Source organism: Giraffa tippelskirchi, chromosome 8 (assembly GCF_054371585.1).
Source record: "Giraffa tippelskirchi isolate mGirTip1 chromosome 8, T2T-mGirTip1v1.2.pri, whole genome shotgun sequence".
Classification (NCBI taxonomy): domain Eukaryota; kingdom Metazoa; phylum Chordata; class Mammalia; order Artiodactyla; family Giraffidae; genus Giraffa; species Giraffa tippelskirchi.
This window is the reverse complement of record NC_137282.1, coordinates 118,540,172-118,558,175: the sequence shown is the minus strand read 5'-3', so window position 1 is coordinate 118,558,175 and position 18,004 is coordinate 118,540,172. Positions and strand designations below refer to the sequence as shown.

At 37.4% G+C, this 18,004-nt stretch overlaps 1 protein-coding gene across 9 annotated transcripts in view; it reads left to right on the top strand.

Moving 5' to 3' along the window:
• The window catches only part of KHDRBS2 (KH RNA binding domain containing, signal transduction associated 2), a 631,271-nt gene that overhangs the window by 234,627 nt on the left and 378,640 nt on the right, over positions 1 to 18,004 (top strand). For all 9 annotated transcript variants that reach the window (XM_081523653.1, XM_081523657.1, XM_081523656.1 and 6 more), the window contains exon 4: positions 15,507 to 15,653. In XM_081523653.1, coding sequence (XP_081379779.1) covers positions 15,507 to 15,653 — 147 coding nt within the window. The remainder of the gene's footprint in view (positions 1 to 15,506; positions 15,654 to 18,004) is intronic.

Sequence of the window (18,004 nt, the reverse complement as noted above, 5' to 3'; positions counted from 1 at the left end):
TTTTTTTCAGTAAAATTCTCCAATGCCAATTGAGTAACAGATATTTTTAAATATCTTAGCTCTTACTTTATTCATTATTTGCTGTGATAGCAATGGATGAAAAAAGCACTCACACCCCAGAGAATCATCTCTTTTTACACATGGTCCACCTTTCAATACTAAAAGTCTGAGGGACTCATGAAGCAAAGTATTGAACACCTTCAATTAAATTAAAAAAAATGAAACACTGTAGTCACTAAACTTAATGCTGATAAAGGAAACAGTAGCATAAATGAATGGTTTCTATAGTCTTCAACTTCTGTCTACTGAAGACAAATGTTCTACCTGTTGGATAAGCACCTTACAGAGGTCAAGAAGCATTATACCTCCTGTGCTTCATCTAAAGCTAGTACAGTGCCATAAGGTGCTAAAATTTAATTTTTTCTTTGTTCTGCTTCACGAATTCCCTTACTCCTTTCAAGTAATGTTGCAAATAAACTTCTTTCAGTAAAGGCAGTGCCACAGAATCCATTTGTCTTCAACCTAAGGATGAAATAGATGCATTAGTGGTAAGCATAAAGAAAATTGAAACAGCAATCCAAAAACTTTTCAATTCTGGTATCTGTTCACCCCAGTATCACTTCAGTTCATCTTTTATATGTGTTATTAATATTTTCATAGATCCTGATGGCTGTGCTTTATGGAAAGGCCAAATTATTCCACTAGTATTTAACAAATTTAAAGTAATGTAAACAGAGTCTATGAATGACTTGCATTACATTTAGAAGTGCATGTATTTACCAAAATTTAATTGCTGATATCACTAAAGCTTACTTTGTTTTGTTGTTAATCTTGGTTTTCAGTAAATGTTTTCCACTCTGGATAATTTCAAGTTTGCCTTTTTGTAGTACTCTCTCAAAAGTATGTGCTATTTTGCAATGTGTTTAACTTTTTCTAATATATGCAGCATTTGTAATCTTAGTGTTACAGTAAGAGGAGCCCCAACCAATAAAAAGCACTTTTTTATCCTCAACTTTAAATAGATTCCCTTAGTGATTCTCCATTCATAGAAAATAGTGTGCTATCTGCTTTGCTGAAACTTGGAATGTATTTGATGACTTTTAAATTTTAAATCAGAGATTGAGGTGCGTGCTAAGTCACTTCAGTCACGTCCAACTCTTTGCAACCCTGTGGACTATAGCCTGCCAGGTTCTTCTATCCATGGGGTTTTCCAGGCAAGAATACTAGAGTGGGTGGCGATGCCCTCCTCCAGGGAATCTTCCAAACCTAGGGATCAAACCCACATTTCCTGTGTCTACTGCATTGGCTGGCAGATTCTTTACCTACTGAGCGACCTGGGAAGCCCAACCTATGATGTAGCTTAACTAAACCACAGATGGGGAAACCCTTGGTATAGTCCCAGCACCTTGTGGTCGGTCAATATACGTTCTGTTTTGTTCCCCAATGAACCTAGCAGTGTTAGCACTGGGGAAAGACAGCTGAATATATACTCTTGCTTCAGTACACTCTGTGTGTGTGTGTGTGTGTGTGTGTGTGTGTGTTGAAAGGTTAGAGGGCCATTATAGCCTCCCTGCATTGACCTGTGTTCTTCAAATGTTTCCATCCTTGCTAACTCCATATCTTTGCTCTTGGACCAGCAGGGACAGAGAGTGAACTGTGCTAAGAGGTTGGATTAATACTTTGGATTAATAGATCCTATTCATATTTTATATACACCCTGTACCAGTGCTATAGGACAAACACTAGTACATCAAACTATTATGGCTGCACTTTTGTGTTTATGCAGCATCCAAAAATGTTTGTTGTCCTAAGGCAAAGAAAGAGTGAGTCTAAATTCACCTAAACGTAGGTAGGTGATGTTGAAAATTTTCAGACAATACCATGAAAGCAACAATTGTCAGGATTAGTGAGGGGATAGCTCCTCTCCTGGAAAAGGCATATTCTATGCTAAGAAGCAGAACACATCCTGATCAATGTAAAGTGTCATGAGCAGTCCAGGTCTAGTCTTAGCTCCTTACTTTTCCTTATGCTTTTCCAAAAACACTGATTTCACAGAGTTTAAGGAAAAAAAAATGCAGAAGGGCTTTCCACATCCAAGAGAAGTTTTGCAGTTGCTCCAGTGCCAAACACCCAAGCTCAGATTCCTAGTAAACTGCAGCACTTGGAAGTCGGTTCCAGAGGTATGTGTACACACTCCCTCCACTCTGCTTTGATTCTGATGTGTTCCAGAGGTTCTGTGCACAGTTTCTATTTCCCAGCACTGATAGAACATTTTATAAGTCTATAAAAATGAAGCAGAGATAAACTCATCAGAAATAAAAGTTTAAAAAATTAACATTCACTTACTACAAATATAGTCTTTCATTGAATTATCTGAAGAAAATAGAAATATCTTTACTCTCCCCATCCTTTTGTCTAGTCTATAAAATAAATTTTCCTTTTAGACATTATCAAGTATATTTTTGCTAAAACAATATGAAGGGCAGAAAGGGGAAGTGACAACATCTATAAGATCAAATTCTTATTATGTTCCCCATTTCCTTTGGAAAGTATTTATTATCAGGTAACAGAAAACTTAGTCATTTATTTGAATAAAGCAATTAATATAAAAGTATATAGAGATTATACATTCTATTAACATTTAGATATGATCTAAGAAACATCACTTATGTATACTCTGCCATAATCCACTCCCCCACCTCCAACCACACATACATGACGCCAACAGAAAAACACTTTGTGTTCAAGGATCCATGGAACCAAATGTTCTGTTGAAGGATACTATTAATATTAGTAATACAATACCAAGTGTTTGTGATATAATCATATTTAGAAGGTGTTGCAGTTAAGATTCTATTGAGCAATCATTTCTATGTTGCTGATTATGTGGAGTTGGATGAATATGTTTGCTCCAAATAAAAGTCCACAGGGTGTTGAAAGCAGATGATAATTTCAGAGAAAGGTAAGGTTTTTCTAGTGAGTATCTACAGAGGATACACAGAAGATGAAGCTGGTGAGCTCAGCCAGCACCATATGAAAAAACCCTGTAATGCCATGTGGAAATCATTGAATTTTAGGTATATAATATGTCAGCAGAGACTTGTCAGCAGGAACTGGTATAATCTGGAAATTATTTTTACAGAAAGCTAAAAGTGGCAACAATACATATTCTATCTTTGGCATTTATTAACTTTGAATCCATACGTTGTAAATTTGGATGCCCTTTCGTGCTGATGCCACATGTATTCTAGTCAGTGGTTAGCCACTTTATAAGGACTAATGTGTTTGCTTCTCGGCCTGGCTGCTTGATGAACAGCATAATGCATTTGTCTAAAGTGAAGCCTTCCAAATCCTACCTTCAAGGCCAGATTGCCTTGTGTGTTGCCTTCCTTCCAAGGGCAGTAGACAGCCTCTCTAGAGTCCTCTGAATGTCTTCAGCAGGTTTTGTGGCCTTTCTTTTGTTCTTGTTTTATCTACTCTGGCTTCAGCACCCTTGTCATTGCTGTCTGATATCCTGTTGCTATCTCCTCTACAGGCAGGAATGGCTGTGCAAGGTGACCTTCCTCAAATTGATATCCCACCTCCACATTTTCTCTCAGAACCAGCCATTCGGCATTGCTCCTTGCCAACTGGGATTCACTAGCACTTGCTTTTCCATCATTGGCTAGCAGCATCATGAGGCTCAGAAGCAACTCTGACCATATCTACTGGGTCAAAAGTGACTGTACTGAATGAAATCCTCTCACCAGCTCACTAGTTGTCTTCACTTCTTAATTTGTTCATAGGCTTCTTTTCAGCATACCTTTCTCCCACAGACCTATTCCAATTCAACAGGTTCCTATCTAGGTTTTACTTAAGATTTTATCCTTGAAGATGTCTTTTCTTGAAATGGAAAACAGGATACAGCTCCCCTAAGAATCAACATGCTAAGTGATTTGTAAAATATACTTCTCTGGTGTCTCAGATGGTAAGTAATCTGCCTGCAATACAGGTCACCTGGGATCAATCCCTGGATCGGGAAGATCCCCTGGAGAAGGGAATGGCTACCCATTATAGCATTCTTGCCTGAAGAATTCCATGGACAGAAGAGCCTGGCAGCCATGGGGTCTCAAAGAGTTGGAAGCACACTTCCATCTTTAACGATGTCTTAAATCTTTTGTTTTGCTTTTTGCTTTAGTCGCCATACACTCAAGACAGTTTAATTCCTCATGAATTCTAGACTACTGAGCCTTCTTGGGAATAGGCATTGTCTTTTTCACTGGTGAAAATTTTCAACAGACAAATTCCAGGTAGTCTGAACATTGTGTTTCTTGGAAGAACATAAGAAATGCCATAAATTTTAGTGGAATAGTTAAAAAAATGGATTGTCATCTTATGACATCATCAGCATCCATGGCCCCAGAAACTGAAATCAGACAGTTCTTGGTGTTCCAGAAGACTCTCAGGCCCTGGATTGTTTCAGGGGCAGTAAACAGTAAGTAACCCTCAGCATAGAACCTGGTGCATACTCACTGGCAAACTTACTATCATTGTTTCTAAATCTGAAATTTTGTACATGGGAAGTCCATTGTCAATTGTGTATTTTCCCTTTGTGGATCCAGCTCTAGAGTCACGTAGGAATTTTTTGTTGCTGTTCATTTGTTTGCTAGCTTATTCTTGTTTTTTTAAAATTCAGGGATTTTCCTGAAATACATCTCACTGTGGCTCTTTTCCTCCTAAGTTCAGAATAGAATTAGGTAAACACTTATATTCTGCATCTTGCAAAAGTTTTCTTCTATTATTTGCTTATTTATTTATTTTTCTTTATGTTTTGTTTTCTCCTTGTGTAATTCTTACTATTTACATATCAGCTTTCCTGGATCTATTTTCCATGTCTCTGATATTTCCTTCATGATCTTTATCTATTCATGTACTTTTCTTTGTATTTAATCTTTCTGTACAAAATTTCTGATTTCAGTCATCCTCTCCTTAATTTAAACTACTGTATTGTTGTCTTGCTTTAGATTTATTTATGTGAAATTTATTTGGAAGGAAATCTCTGGAAACTTTGGTAGAGGAGTAAAGAAGTGAAATAAGAAAATTAAGGAAACCCATGTAATGTGTATTCTCAAACAGGCTAAAGACATATCTCTGCTTGTGCACAGGGCAGTTGCTTTGTGCAATTGATAAGCTTTCTTTGAAGCAGCTGAAGCTTAGCAGGTGAACTTAAGCAACCAAATCTATGGGGCAACTATGGCTCACACCACATCTAAGGGTGGAACAGGCTGAGGTGTTTATAAGCTGGCTCTCTCCAATCACTAGCTGACAACTTGTCCATAGAGAGTTGAGTGTCCTGGCATGTCCTCCCCATTCTGTGCTTAAGTAGGGCCATCCCTCAAGGCCAGACCAAGCCTCTGGCAAGAAAATAAATAAATGCTGGTTCCATGAAGACAATGCAGCCAATGGATATGGGCAGAGTATGCACAGCATCTGTTACAAACAGTATTGGTGGAATTTATATAATAAAAAAATCTTCTCCCAGCCCAGAATCGTGTCTACAAAAAGAACTCTTTGTAGAGAAGAAGATGCTTTTATTATCATTAAGCATTAGATCTGAATGTGATGGGCATCATGGGACATTCACCAAGAGATGAAAGGACAGAAAGAGATCTCATCCTTTTATAGTCAAGCAGATACAAACCATTACATACTTGTTCTCAATGTAAAAAACAAGTAATCCCCAAGTAAGAGATCTTGATAGCTAGCACACAGAAAGCATCCTAACTTTGCATGATTATTGGTTAGCTAATTGGGTTCATCTAGGAAAAAGCAAAATTCTTGTATCTTTATGACAGGAAGTAGTTTTGCAACCTGGAGCAAGGCCCCTACCAAAGTTAGGCTTCTACCATCCCCTCACAGAAACTAGGAGATAGATGCTTGTCTTGATGCTTGCATTTAAAAGGTGCCTCTGTATCCTTGAGAAAGACATTCCTAGGTCATGAAGCTGACAAAAGGCCTAACTTATATCTTCTAAAGGATTTATGTACTTTTCAAAGAGAGGAGAAAGTACTTACAATCAGACGTTTTCTAAATTAAAGTCTCTGGGGGGGAAAATGCTCCAAGAAAAAGGAGTGAGGATGATCTCTTCCCTTATTTTCAACAGGAAGAACTCTCTTATTTTTATTTGTAATTGTTTTTAAATTGGAAATCAAGTCTTTTTAAAACCATGAAATGTTTGTGCCTGCATTTTATCTCAACTGCTGACTGAAATGTGTTTATTCAAGTGTTTCTCTTCCTGCAATTCAGTTCACTTGTATTCACTGTGTTCAGATGTTCTGCCTGACTTTCCTGTCTGTGGCTAGGAGTATTATATGTTAGTTTTATTTGTCAGCTTAGATATGATTATTGAAATTGAATAATGATGAAGTCCTTTAAATAATAAATGGAAAGCAGAGGTCCCTGTGGGCCACTGATCCCTGGGTTTCCAAAAACCCTGACTTTCCGAGATTTCTCCCAACCTCAAAGCAAAGCATGTGGAACCTACTTCTTGGTTACTTTTCAGCTGTTGAGTTCAGGGAGAATCATTATACCAATACAGGGAGATCCCTTGTTTGGGAAGATCCCCTGAAGGTGGACATGGCAACCCACTGAAGTTTTCTTGTCTGGAGAATCCCATGGACAGAAGAGCCTGGTTGGCTATGGTCCATAGGGTCACAAAGAGTTGGACACAACTGAAGTGACTTAGTATGCAAGCACACCCTTTCTCCACAAAGTCCAGATCTCTGACCCCAGGCTCTTTCTGGGATCTACTCTCCTCTTTCTCTGCCTCACCACTGGTCTCCAACACGAGTGCTTTCACATTCCCATTATAGTTCCCTCTACCTAACCCAAACAAAGCCTCTGGGTGGATTAGGAAAAGCAGATGCTAGGGAACTATATTTTTGTAATTGTGGCCCCAGGTCATTCTATTTTCACAAAATAAATGTTTTTGAGTATCTTACTTAATAAGCAAATGACTTTTAAATTGAATGTCTTTCATTTTTAAATCCAAGAGTTTGACCTCTGACCAAAGCGTTCTGTAGGTTTCATTACATCAAGATTGATGACCTAAATGCAAAGGAAACCCAAAGAAGAGGGAATATGTCTATATGTATAGCTAATTCACTTTGCTGTACAACAGAAACTAACACAACATTGTGTTTCAACTATACTCCAATAAACATAATAATAAAATGATTGATGGCCTTTTTTTCCACTTGAATAATGAAATGACACTTGTGTTGTATTGAGACACTCTTCATTGTTTTGGATAAAACCTTTTCAGAGTTTGGAAAACCAGACCATCCTTGATGTTCGCTAGAGTATATGGTTTGATTGTTCTGAATTGAGAGTCATACACTCTAGAAAACCCTCAACTTCCAAACTCAAGCATAAAGAATATTCTGTTTGGCCCTTCCTACCTCTCTGATTTCAAATTACTGACCTATTTTAAAAATACTACCCTTTGTCTCATTGATGTGTCTGGTCCTTCACTCTTCATGAATTTAGATAGTGTTAGGTTGGGTGTACAGCTCTGACAAGATTCCCTCACAGAGCTGACCTTTTGGGCCACAGATGCTATAATCTAGGAGTTGAGTTCAGTTCAGTCGCTGAGTCATGTCTGACTCTTTGTGATCCCATGAATCGCAGCACGCCAGGCCTCACTGTCCATCACCAACTCCCGGAGTTTACTCAAACCCATGTCCATTGAGTCGGTGATGCCATTCAACCATCTCATCCTGTCATCCCTTTCTCCTCCTGCCCCCAATCTTTCCCAGCATTAGGGTCATTTCCAATGAGTCCACTCTTCACATGAAGTGGCCAAAGTATTGGAGTTTCAGCTTCAACATCAGTCCTTCCAATGAACACCCAGGACTGATCTCCTTTAGAATGGACTGGTTGGATCTCCTTGCAGTCCAAGGGACTCTCAAGTGACTTCTCCAACACCACAGTTCAAAAGCGTAAATTCTTCAGCGCTCAGCTTTCTTCACCATCCAACTCTCACATCCATACATGACCACTGGAAAAACCATAGCCTTGACTAGATGGACCTTTGTTGGCAAAGTAATGTCTCTGCTTTTAAATATGCCATCTAGGTTGGTCATAACCTTCCTTCCAAGGAGTAAGCATCTTTTAATTTCATGGCTGCAATAACCATAAGCAGTGATTTTGGGGTCCCAAAAAATAAAGTCTAGTCCTGTTTCCCTATCTATTTCCCATGAAATGATGGGACCAGATGCCATGATCTTAGTTTTCTGAATGTTGAGCTTTAAGCCAACTTTTTCACTCTCCTCTCTTACTTTCACCAAGAGGCTCTTTAGTTCTTCTTCACTTTCTGCCATAAGGATGGTGTCATCTGCATATCTGAGGTTATTGATATTTCTCCCAGCAATCTTGATTCCAGCTTGTGTTTCTTCCAGCCCAGTGTTTCTCATGATGTACTCTGCATATAAGTTAAATAAGCAGGGTGACAATATACAGCCTTGGTGTACTCCTTTTCCTATTTGGAACCAGTCTGTTGTTCCATGTCCAGTTCTAACTGTTGCTTCCTGACCTGCATACAAGTTTCTCAAGAGATGGGTCAGATGGTCTGGTATTCCCATCTCTTTCAGAATTTTACACAGTCTATTGTGATCCACACAGTCAAAGGCTTTGGCATAGTCAATAATCTAAGAGAGTTCTTGCCTATTCAGCCTAGAGGAGCAAGGCAAAGACAAAGGAAACTGAGATCCTCTTCAGGGTCAGCCATTGCATCTCTACCACAGACATATATGTACACATATATATATACATCTGTACACACACATATATACATTTGTACAAAATCCCTTTGTGAGGATGCAACTTGGACAAATGAATGTACTAGAAAAGAATTTCTCCATAAGTGTAGTTACAAATGCTTTTAAATTAGTCATTCATACAATCCCATTCAGTCCAAGGTATAAATAATTCATTTGTTTCTATTTGAATTTCATGATAGAGAAAGTTGTACAGATAATAGAATTACTTATTTCTGAAGAGGATTTATATATAAAGAAAGTTCCCTGGGCATTAATAAGAAAAAAAGAAAATATGCAGAAAACACACAGTGAGTTATAACTCTGAGGATAAAATATGACAAGAGAAATTGCTAAAGTAAAAACCAAAATATAAAACTTGTGTGTACTCTGTATTATGTATGTGTTTTCAACATATCTTTTATTATTTAGCTTATTCATGGCACTGGTTTTCAGGAGAATAATTAGGATATTTGAATGCATTGCCTTTTATAATTCATATTTGCCTTTATATTGTTTTGAACCTTAGATATTTAGCATAATAATATTTAGCAAGTCATATTTGACTAATGTTATTATTGTTATTATTATCATCATTTTACCATTGAAAAATTAGAAGCTCAAACTAGTGAGGTCACTTATCAAAATTTATGAACTATTGAGGGGAAGAGCTGAGATTTTTGCTCTAGTACTCATGATCAGAATCTGGGCTGTTAAAGCTAATATGACATGTGTTTTTTCAAAGTCATACAGTCCATTTTACATTCTGTATGATTCATTTGAAAGTTAAAATTCAAGAAAGTAGACGTGGTGATTTTAATTTATTTTATTATTCTGAAACACATGAGCTCTTTGGCTTAGAGTAATTTTCAAATGTATGATCTCATGGAGTAAAGTAGTACATTTAAATTAACTTAATAATAAGTAGCTTTTTCCAATAGTAATGTATGGATGTGAGAGCTGGGCCATAAAGAAGGCTGAACACCAAAGAATTGATGCTTTTAAACTGTGATGCTTGAGAAGACTCTTGAGCGTCCCTTGGACTTCAAGGAGATCCAACCAGTCAATCCTAAAGGAAATCAGTCCTGAATATTCATTGGAAAGACTGATACTGAAGCTGAAGCTCCAATACTGTGGCCACCTGCTGTGAAGCGGCAACTCATTGGAAAAGACCCTGATGCTGGGGAACACAGAAGGCAGGAGGAGAATGGAATGACAGAGGATGAGATGGTTGGATGGCATCACCTACTCAATGGACATGAGTTTGAACAAGCTCAGGAAGATGGTAAAGGACAGGAAAGCCTGATGTGCTGCAGTCCAGGAGGTCACAAAGAATTGAACACCACTGAGCGACTGAACTGAACTGAACTGAAGAATTCTTGCATCCCTATAATAAACCCAGTCTAATCATGGTATATGAGCTTTTTTGATGTCTTGCTGAATTTCATTTGCTAACATTTTGTTGAGGATTTTTGCATCTATATTCATCATTGATATTGGCCTGTAGTTTTCTTTTTGTGTGTTGTCTTTGTCTGGTTTTGGTATCAGGGTGATGGTGGCCTCATAGAATGAGTTTGGAAGTATTCCTTCCTTTGCAATTTTTTGAAAGAGTTTTAGGATAGGCATTAGCTCTTTTCTAAATGCTTGATGGAATTCTGTGAAGCCATCTGGTCATGGACTTTTGTTTTTTGGGAGTTTTTTAAATCACAGTTTCAATTTCAGTGCTTGTAATTGGGTTGTTCATAATTTCTATTTCTTCCTGGTTCAGTCTTGGAAGATTGAACTTTTCTAAGCATCTGTCCATTTCTTCCAGGTTATCTATTTTATTGCCATATAGTTGTTCATAATAGTCTTTTGCAATCCTTTGTATTTCTGCATTGTCTGTTGTAACCTCTCCTTTTTCATTTCTGATTTTGTTGACTTGATTCTTCTCTCTTTTTTTCTTGATGAGTCCAGGTAAAGGTTTGTCACTTTTTTTCATCTTCTCAAAGAGCCAGCTTTTAGTTTTATTAATCTTTACTATTGTTGCTTTCATTTCATTTTCATTTATTTATGCTGAGTTCTTTATGATTTCTTTCCTTCTAGTAATTTTGAGGGTTCTTGTTCCTTTTTCTCCAGTTGTTTTAAGTGTATTGGTAGGTTGTCTATTCGATGTTTTTCTTGTTTCTTGAGGTAGAATTGTATTGCTATAAACTTCCCTTTTAGAACTGCTTTTGCTGCATACCATAGGTTTTGAGTTGCTGTCTTTTCCTTGTCATTTGTTTATAGACTCTTTTTTTTTATTACTTCCTTTTTGATTTTTTCAGTTACATATTGGTTATTTAGAAATGTATTGTTTAATCTCCATGTGTTTGTGTTTTTTACAGGCTTTCTCTTGTAATTGAGGTCTACTTTTATAGCATTGTGGTCAGGGAAGATGTTTGACACAATTTAAATTTTCTTAAATTTGCAGAGGTTTGATTTGTGACCCTAGATGTGATCTATCCTGGAGAATGTTCCATGTGCACTTGAGAAGAAGGTGTATTCTTCTGCATTTGAATGGAATGTTGTGAAGATATCAGTGAGATCTATCTCATTTAGTGTATCATTTAAGGCTTGTGTATCCTTAATTAATTTTCTGTTTTGATGATTTGTCCATTGGTGTGAGTGGGGTTTTAAAATCTCCTATTATTATTGTATTACTATTAATTTCTCATTTTATGTTTGTTAGTGTATGTCTTATGTATTGAGGTGCTCTTATGTTGGGGACACAGATATTTATAATTGCTATGTCTTCCTCTTGGATTGATCCCTTGATCATTATGTGGTGTCCTTCCTTATCTCTTGTAATAGTCTTGTAATATTCAATTTTGTCTGATATGAGGATTGCTACTCCAGCTTTCTTGTGCTTCCCATTTGCCTGGTATATATTTTTCTATCCTCTCACTTTCAGTCTATATGTGTCTTTAGGTCTGAAGTGGGTTTCTTGCAGACAACATATGTATGGATACTGGCTGTATCCATTCAGCCAGTCTGTGTCTTTTGGTTGGAGCATTTAATTCATTTACATCTAAAGTAATTATTGATATATGTCTTCCTATTGCCATTTTCTTAATTGTTTGGGGTTAATTTTGCAGATCTTTTTCTACTCTTGTGTTTCTTGACTATATAAGTCCCTTTAACATTTGTTGTAAAGCTGGTTTGGTGGTACTGAATTCTCTTAAACTTTGCTTGTCTGAAAAGCTTTTTTTTTCTCCATCAGTTTTGAATGAGGTCCTTGCTGGTTACAGTAGTCTTGGTTATACATTTTTCCCTTTCAGTACTTTAAATATGTCCTGCTATTCCCTTCTGGCCTGCAGAGTTTCTGCTGAAAAATCAGTGGTTAAACAGATGGGATTTCCCTTGTATGCTACTTGTTGCTTTTCCCTTGCTGCTTTTAATATTCTTTCTTTGTATTTAGTCTTTGTTAGTTTGATTAGTACAGCTCTTGGCATATGCCTCCTTGGGTTTACCCTGTATGGGACTCTTTGCACCTCTTGAATTTGATTGACTATTTCTTTGTCCATGCTGGGGAAATTTTCAACTATAATTTCTTCAAAAATTTTCTCATACCCTTTCTTTTCCTCTTCTGATTCTGGGGCCCCTATAATTTGAGTATTGGTGTGTTTGATTTTGTTCCAGAGGTCTCTGAGACTATCCTCAGTTCTTTTCATTCTTTTTACTTTATTCTGCTCTTCAGAAGACAGCCACTATGGAGAACAGTGGGAAGATTCCTCAAAAAACTGGAAATAGAACTGCCATATGACCCAGCAATCCCACTACTGGGCATACACACTGAGGAAACCAGAACTGAAAGAGACACATGTACCCCAATGTTCATCGCAGCACTGTTTATAATAGCCAGGACATGGAAGCAGCCTAGATGCCCATCAGCAGACGAATGGATAAGGAAGCTGTGGTACATATACACAATAGAATATTACTCAGCCATTAAAAAAAAAAATACATTCGAATCAGTTCTAATGAGGTGGATGAAACTGAAGCCTATTATACAGAGTGAAGTAAGCCAAAAATAAAAACATCAAGACAGTATACTAACACATATATATGGAATTTAGTAAATCGGTAAAGATAACCCCGTATGCAAGACAACAAAAAAGACACAGATAAATAGAACAGTATTATGGACTCTATGGGAGAGGGCGAGGGCAGGATGATATGGGAGAATGGCATTGAAGCATGTAAATTATCATATGTGAAATGAATCGCCAGTCCAGGTTTGATGCATGATACAGGGTGCTTGGGGGTGGTGCACAGGGATGACCCAGAGAGATGGGATGGGGACGGAGGTGGAAGGGGGGTTCTGGAAGGGGAAAACATGTACACCTATGGTAGATTCATGTCAATGTATGGCAAAACAAATACAATAGTGTAAAGTTAAAAAAATAGAAAATAAACTAATTTAAAAAAAAGTTATTTCCACCGTTTTATCTTCCAGCTCACTGATTTGTTCTTCTGCTTCAGATATTCTGCTATTGATTCCTTCTAGAGTATTTTTAATTTCTGTAATTGTGTTGTTTGTCTCTTTATGTTTATTCTTCAATTATTCTAGGTCTTTGTTAATTGATTCTTGAATTTTCTCCATTCAGTTTTTAAGGTTTTGATCATCTTTACTATCATTATTCTGAATTCTTTTTCAGATAGTTTGCCTATTTCCTCTTCATTTATTTGGATTTCTGTGTTTCTAATTTATTCCTTCATTTGTGTAGTATTTATCTGCCTTTTCATCTTTTTTTTTTTTTTTTTTACTTATTGTGTTTGAGTTCTCCTTTTCTCAGGCTTCAAGGTTGAATTCTTCCTTCCTTTTTGTTTCTGACTTCCTAAGTTTGGTCCAGTTATTTGTGTAAGATTTGTATAGGGTGAGCTTCGTGCTGAGTGTGTGTGTGTGTGTGTGTGTGTGTGTGTTTCCTCTGATGGGCAAGGCTGAGTGAGATGGTAATCCTTTCTGCTGATGATTGGGTTTGTATTTTTGTTTTGTTTATTGTTTAGATGAGGCGTCCTGCACAGGTGGTTGTGTGATATCGGGTATTGTATTCAAGTGGTTTCCTTTGTGTGAGTTCTCACTATTTGATACTCCCTAGGGTTAGTTCTCTGGAGAAGGCAATGGCACCCCCCTCCAGTACTCTTGTCTGGAAAATCCCATAGACGGAGGAACCTGGTGGGCTGCAGTCCAAGGGGTCGTGAAGAGTCAGACACCACTGAGCAACTTCACTTTCACTTTTCGCTCTCATGCATTGGAGAAGGAAATGTCAACCCATTCCAGTGTTCTTGCCTGGAGAATCCTGAGAAAGGCGGAGCCTGGTGGGCTGCCATCTATGGGGTCACACAGAGTCGGACATGACTGAAGTGACTTAGCAGCAGCAGCAGGGTTAGTTCTCTGGTAGTCTGGGGTCTTGGAGTCAGTGCTCCCACTCCAAAGGCTCAGGGCTTGATCTCTTTGTAAGTTCAAAATGAAAACTATTTCTGACTTCTCAGGAATCTTGTCGGACAGAAAAGGTCCTGAAGTGATGCTCTCATTGTATGTGCAGCCAAGAGGCAGGAATCAGCAGCAATCCTATTTTTTTATCCTTTGAAATTTAATGAAACAATTGCTAGTTTGGGAGAGGAGAGTCAAGAAAAGTAAAATACAATTAATATTATTTATGGTAACTTTTGAGCTTCCCAGGGGGCTCAGCAGATTAACAATCTACCTATAATGCAGGAGACTCAGGTTTGACCCCTGGGTCGGGAAGATTCCTTGGAGCGGAGTATGGCAACCCACTCCAGTATTGTTTCCTGGAGAGTCTCATGGACAGAGGAGCCTTGTGGGATACAACCTATAGGGTTGCAAAGAGTCAGACCTGACTGAGCAAGCATGTGTTAATTTTTCACTAAATTTTGCTTCCCTGAAATCCTTGCAAAATGAGCTGGACTTGAATCCCAACTTTGCTGAGGATACTTACGCCTTTTAAACTCAATATCCTAATTTGAACTGTGTGAATGCTATACAAGGTTATTGAAAGATAGAGACGACATGAGTAAAAAACTTTGCACACGTGAGTAAAGTCAGAAGCATCTGAACTGAACTGATCAGGCATCCATAATAATTCAGGTGCAGTGCTCACAAAAATCTGAGGGTATGCAACTCACTCAGAATGAAGGCCAACATAATGCTTAACAGCCATTGCTTTAACTTACTCCTGTATGAGGTAGCAAATGATAGCAGAGTGATGTGTAGGACCTGTTCCTTTGGGAATGAGCCTGTGAGAGAAGCCTCTGTTTTGCTCACTTTCACGGAGAACAAGTAACCTTTCATCACGTCTCAAAAAGTATCTATAAAATCCTGGTTTTCTTAAAGAACAGTAGCATCATGGGTTCATTACCTGCAAATGATTACTTATCAGACACAAAAGCAATACTTTTCTTCCAGTGGAGTTAATGGCATTTCTGTCACTTCTTTTTGAGAATTTAGTATTTTCATTTAGCTGCTTAAAATGTGCAGTTAATTATTATGCCAGATTTAAAAGAAAATTCAAACTCTTAAAAATTATTTTGAAATCTTTAAGTGACTTATGCCAGATTTTTACTTTCCACTTGGGGAAAATTTTCTTAGGTTATGTCCTTTTGTCGTCTCCTCAGTAAATGTTAAATTGATGTAAAATGAGTGGATTTATAAAAATACTTTTTTCACAGGAAGAAGAATTAAGAAAAAGTGGGGAAGCCAAGTATGCCCACTTGAATGATGAACTTCATGTATTAATTGAAGTGTTTGCTCCACCGGGAGAGGCTTATTCACGTATGAGTCATGCATTGGAAGAGATTAAAAAATTTCTGGTTCCCGTAAGTATTTTCCATTTTTTACAAAGATGTTTCTCATCAGTTCCTATTAAAAATGTGCCTTTGATCTTCACTGACTTTCTAGAAAAGAAATTTATATTGCAGATTTGTAGAGTTAATGTGAAGGTGAAAATAAAAAAGAATACAAAAAGCACTTAGCACAGGCTGTGGCGTGTTGCTACCAAATAGTGATTCGGCGGTAGTTTTTCTTCAGCATGTTACATGCTGTGCAATCCTTCACAGCCATGAAAATTAAGACAACACTAAAGCTTAAATACATAACTGAAGTTGCATACTTTTCTTTTGCTTCTTAATTACTTGTTAGTTGACATGTATTATTCATATTTTTTAGTTAACAGAGAAAACATTTCCAGGTATAGTGGAAGGGGAAGGAGACTCAATATGCAATATGTGTAACGACAACGATAGTATTTGAAATGATCAAGTGTACTTTTATGCAATAGTATGCCAGGTGCTGACTCATTATAAAACATAATGTAAAATAATCAATATTAATAAAACTAAACATTTATTAACATCATGCAAAAGTCAGAAAAATAAAATCATTGCGTTGTATGAGAGAAACAGAATGTTCAGTGTTCAGAGAATGTAAGCCAGCATATTCAGGGTTGCATATTGAATAGAATTCTCTACTGATTTTCTAAGAAATAGAAGAAGGTTAAATGAATGAAGCTTTCCTAAAGGTCAACAATTTAGCATTCCAGGAAGAGGTTGTTTGAACAGAAAGCTTGGCATCAGGCTTGGACTTGGGAATAAAATACTTAGCGAATTCTGAGTAAAGTTTTCTGGATTGCCCTGGCAGATGTCTTCAGCAGAGAGAGAAAGCGAGTAGCTTAGATTAATCTGTGCAATGAAGAAACACTACAGATTTCTAAACTAAGTAATAAACTCAGAGGAAATATGGGTAAGATTCATTGATTGGCAGTAATTTTGAGAATAGGGGGAAAAAACACAGAATTTCACGACAGAATAATATCAAAATATAACCACACAACCTATTTATATGCCCAGTTTTAAAATTTCTGTCAAGACGAGGTTATAGAATAATCCCATACCACTCTGATTATTCCATAACTTTATATGCACCCAGAATTTCTGCCCAATTTATTATCTGGCACTTATCTGAACACCTTCCTAAATAGACCCTATATTTCTTAAGAATGAGGATTCTATGTCCTCTCTTCCTTTTGTTTTTGAACAAAATGCCTGGTGCTGTTGGGTAAATAGTTTTACTATATTTAGCTCAGATCAGACCAACCTCTGGTGATCTAAGTGGTATCAAAAAAGGTTAGAACTGCCTACATTACTAGTTCACTTTGTGACTGCAGACAAGTCAGTTAAATTCCCACAACTTTAGCTTCCGTTCAGTTCAGTCGCTCAGTTGTGTCCGATTCTTTGTGACCCCATGGACTACAGCATTCAGACTTCCCTGTCCTTCACCAACTCCTGGAGCTTGCTCAAAATCACGTCGAGTCAGTGATGTCCTCCTACCATCTCATCCTCTGTCATCCCCTTCTCCTCCTGGCGTCAATCTTTTCCAGCATCAGGGTCTTTTCCAAAGAGTCAGTTCTTCTCATCAGGTGGCCAAAGTATTGGAGTTTCAGCTTCAGCATCAGTCCTTCCAATGAATATTCAGGACTGGTTTCCTTTAGAATGGACTTTAGCTTATTCATCTTTAAAAAGAAGGTAGTAATAATAAGTATTGTGGATACTAAAAATAGCAGATATTGTTATTGTGGATAATAATAACAGGCATTGTGAATATAAAATGGGATAATGCATATGAAAGGACACAGAAAATTATAAAGGATGATATATGCTTTATTATATATTATATGTAAGTAAATTGGCATTTTTAATCTATTTTATTATTTTAGTAGAATCTTGGAATGACGTTTTGAAATGAAATATGTAAGATGAAATACTATTTCATTACTACAAGGTTTTAGACCTAGGCTGTAGGCGAGGTTAACCCTATTTTATTATAAATAGCAGTGATACATTTCACTTCTTGGACTTCTTGATACTTACAATCATTTCATTATTTCTTCTCCACTGAATTATGCTCTGTGAGGGCAGGGCTGGCCAACATACTCTCAACATTAATCATCATACCTGGCACACTAATTGTTTGATAGTCTGACAGAGGGAGTCATTGGGAATGATGCAGGTGGTTAAACAGTTACGTGGGTGAGATTTGGGGAACGGTCAAGGTGCTCTCCGTAAACAGATCTACATGTAGATTGAAAACCTTCCTTTGGTCAGTGTGTTCGGCTCCTGCTTCCTCTCAGTTTTATCTGTCCATCCAATTGTTCCTCACTGTGCATCCAACA